Genomic DNA, 3,882 nt, shown 5'->3' on the forward strand with positions numbered 1-3,882 from the left:
GACTCGGGCAGAGTTGTGCTTACTGAGCGCCTAAAGGCAGCACGGAAAACCAACTCTTAGATACCCCCTCCCCCCCCCCCCCCCAAGAGATTGGACCAAAATTCTCTGAGCATGCTATAAGCATGAAAGTAGCGCTATATAAAATTAAAATAATATTATTATTTATTTGGTATATTTGTTTATATTTGACTATTATTTCAGTTATTATCCGTATTATACTAGTATACTGATAACTTGCCAGCAAAATAAAGCACCACACTCTTACCTTCATTCCTTGTATGTTTTTTTCTTAACCCTAAGGTATCCTTTAATTCCTTTTTTACAAATCTTCTATCAACTATCTGTTTGTGCACGTTATTTCTCTCACACTCGTTCTCGGGTCAAGTTAACACTTTGCACAAATATTCATTGACGTAGACAAGAAATGAATAAATTTAAAAAAGTAACCAATTACTCAATTCATTAATATTGATACCGACAAAGTAAATTAATGAAATATTCAGAGATACGGCTAAATATGTTGGGTTTCATCCCCTTCAGTAATTGATCACGTTATTTCTCACCCATTCTCGGTTACAAAAAGTTTTTATTGTGCCTAATAAAACAGGAATAAATTTGAACAAAGTAAATAATGGTGGCAATTTGTTTTATCGAATAAGGGAAGTAGCTTGTACATTATTGTGAGATATAGTTGTTAGGGCGGAGCTCTTTCCCTTAGATAAGTTTCGTTTGTTTTTTTTAAATTAGATTGTTTATATTTAGCTTGTTTCTACATCATTTCCTATAAATATTCTCAACAAATGCTCTTCCCTAGCGCTAAGAAATATATCAAGTGATCTTCACATACCTTATACTGTATTTATAGATAGGGTCTTTTTTGGGTATTACAGGAGATCCAGAATACAAGTTTCCCAGCTTATATTTCGCACAAGGAACAACCGGAGGACCAGACCTTCCGATCTTCGCTACCGGAACAAGCGCCGGTCTTTTCACCGGGGTGAACACTTTTCCTTACATTCACCACGCTATCCTTTGCGCGACCTGCCTGGCCAAGAACGCCAAGGATATCTACCCACACTGCCCTACGCCGACCACCACCACCCCTGCGCTGACAACGACAACTACAACAACAACAACCTCAACAACCACAACAAGCACGACCACGGTGACGCCCACAGTGAAGACCACCACACGAAAACCCCAGTCGCCGTTCTGGCCGTGGTACTTTCAGCCCTATCCAGGAAAAGGACCCAACCCGTACGCTAACATGATATCCCGAAATGATATAAACTCTCCGGCCTCGTCATCAAACGCCAGACCTCAACCAGTCCCAATGAACCCAACCCCAAGACCAGCACAGCAGCAATCCAATAACTTCTTTGGGAGCCATGCATTCTCCTGGCTTCCATTTTTACTTTAATGTCCAAAATTAGAAAATGTTTGAAGGGTAACTTAAAAATTAAAAAACGGATATTTAGAAATATACGTAGTTTTTTGTTCTTGTATTTAAAGTTGAGGTTATTTTTGTGATACAATCAACTACAATCAACGTGATATATCCTACTGGTAGAGTTGTGATCTGCTGGGGAGAGAAAGAGAGTAACCCAAGACTTAATATCGATATTTGAGACTCGCTCCATTTTGTGCAAACGACCAATGCATTAACAAACAAGAATCTAAAAATGACAATGTCCAAAAATGTTGAATTGCATGTTTGTTTCCTTTTTAACTTGCTTGTTTCCTTGTTAATTTGCTTGTTCTTTTTTTGTGTGTGTTAATTTGCTTGTTTGTTTTTTTTCTTCCTGCTAATTTGTTTGTTTTTTTACTTTATTTAATTTTTATTTTCTTGTTTGTTTGACTTGTTTGTTTAACTTGTTTATTTGCCAGTGGTTATTCTTTTGTTTTGGAGGGAAGCAGGGGGAGTTGTTAACTAATTTAGACTCAAACTGTCTTCACTCACTATGTCTTGACTCACTAAGACTTCACTCACTATGTCTTCACTCTCACTGTAATCTCTCACTATGTCTTCACTCACTATGTCTTCACTCGCTATGTCTTCACTCACTATGTCTTCACTCACTATGTCTTCACTCACTATGTCTTCACTCTCACTGTAATCTCTCACTATGTCTTCACTCACTATGTCTTCACTCGCTATGTCTTCACTCGCTATGTCTTCACTCACTATGTCTTCACTCACTATGTCTTCACTCACTATGTCTTCACTCACTATGTCTTCACTCACTATGTCTTCACTCACTATGTCTTCACTCACTATGTCTTCACTCGCTATGTCTTCACTCGCTATGTCTTCACTCACTATGTCTTCACTCACTATGTCTTCACTCACTATGTCTTCACTCACTATGTCTTCACTCACTATGTCTTCACTCACTATGTCTTCACTCACTATGTCTTCACTCACTATGTCTTCACTCACTATGTCTTCACTCACTATGTCTTCACTCACTATGTCTTCACTCACTATGTCTTCACTCACTATGTCTTCACTCACTATGTCTTCACTCACTATGTCTTCACTCACTATGTCTTCACTCACTATGTCTTCACTCACTATGTCTTCAGTCGCTATGTCTTCACTCACTATGTCTTCACTCACTATGTCTTCACTCACTATGTCTTCACTCACTATGTCTTCACTCACTATGTCTTCACTCACTATGTCTTCACTCACTATGTCTTCACTCACTATGTCTTCACTCACTATGTCTTCACTCACTATGTCTTCACTCACTATGTCTTCACTCACTATGTCTTCACTCACTATGTCTTCAGTCGCTGTCTTCGTCACAATCAATTTGAATGTCACTTCACTCATTTCTTCAAATAAAACAAGATTACACAGACAGTTTGTGTGGAAACACTTACTCGGGATCCACATCGACGTGGTCCCCACTCAGGCAGGGCAAGTTTCAGTAGTAGCAGCATGAGGACCAGAAGCTATCAACAACCTCAACTCTAGCTCCTCAAATACACATAGATAAGGACATGTACTACGTACCGAAAGTTTTGCCAATACTATTGTATTGTTAGGGTTAGACTGATTAGACTGACGATTTATTACCAGTGGATACGGAGATATAGGTATAATGTGTGGTTGTTTAATATTTCTGTGTATTCAATTAACCATTAGTTGTGCAGCGTATCTCATTAATGGTTTTGTAATGGACAGATACTCTATTGGAGACCACAACGAAGAAACTGTTCCCATTGAAAATTCAAAATGTATACAATACATTGCATGTAGCCTATCTAATGAAACACTGCTTAATTGCACTTAGCCTATATAATGAAACACTGCTTAATTGCACTTAGCCTATATAATGAAACACTGCTTAATTGCACTTAGCCTATATAATAAAAAACTGCTTATTTATTGTTTAAATATATTTGACGTTAAATATATTTTACCATGAATCTTATATAATAGAAAACACTTAATTCGATAATACAATTATTTTTGTAACATTAATTCAGAAAAGAACAAAACTGTTTCCATAAATATTTTTGAAATGTACTGTAAAAAACTTTATCGTATAATAATCAGCCTCCCTTGTTTTCACTATTAATAGTGATAGTTCTGAAAATGAGGTATTTTAATGAAGAAAAAAAAACTGCTTGCACAGTTAATGTTCATATTTAAACGTCTCGCTTTCAGAAAAAAAACTTGTAACTGTCGTCATCAGAACATTGAAAAATTTAAGAAAATATTGGATTTTCAATATCTTCTCTAGTTTTTGCGATCTAAACGAGACAGTCGGACGGACAGACAGACCACACTAAACTAATAGCAGTTATTCCCTTTTGGGGGGGGGGGGCTCTATAAATAATGTGACATGTAGTAAGAAATAACATTTGAAA

At 37.0% G+C, this 3,882-nt stretch overlaps 1 protein-coding gene across 1 annotated transcript in view; it reads left to right on the top strand.

Annotated features, from left to right (window-relative positions):
• Window positions 1-1,485, top strand: part of LOC106057433 (alkaline phosphatase-like) — a 48,754-nt gene extending 47,269 nt beyond the window's left edge. Inside the window, exon 12 of the mRNA XM_056008017.1 lies at window positions 891-1,485. Coding sequence (XP_055863992.1) covers window positions 891-1,420 — 530 coding nt within the window. The 3' untranslated portion in view covers window positions 1,421-1,485. The remainder of the gene's footprint in view (window positions 1-890) is intronic.
• The last annotated feature ends 2,397 nt before the right edge of the window (window positions 1,486-3,882 follow it).

Source organism: Biomphalaria glabrata, chromosome 13 (assembly GCF_947242115.1).
Source record: "Biomphalaria glabrata chromosome 13, xgBioGlab47.1, whole genome shotgun sequence".
Taxonomy (NCBI): Eukaryota; Metazoa; Mollusca; class Gastropoda; family Planorbidae; genus Biomphalaria; species Biomphalaria glabrata.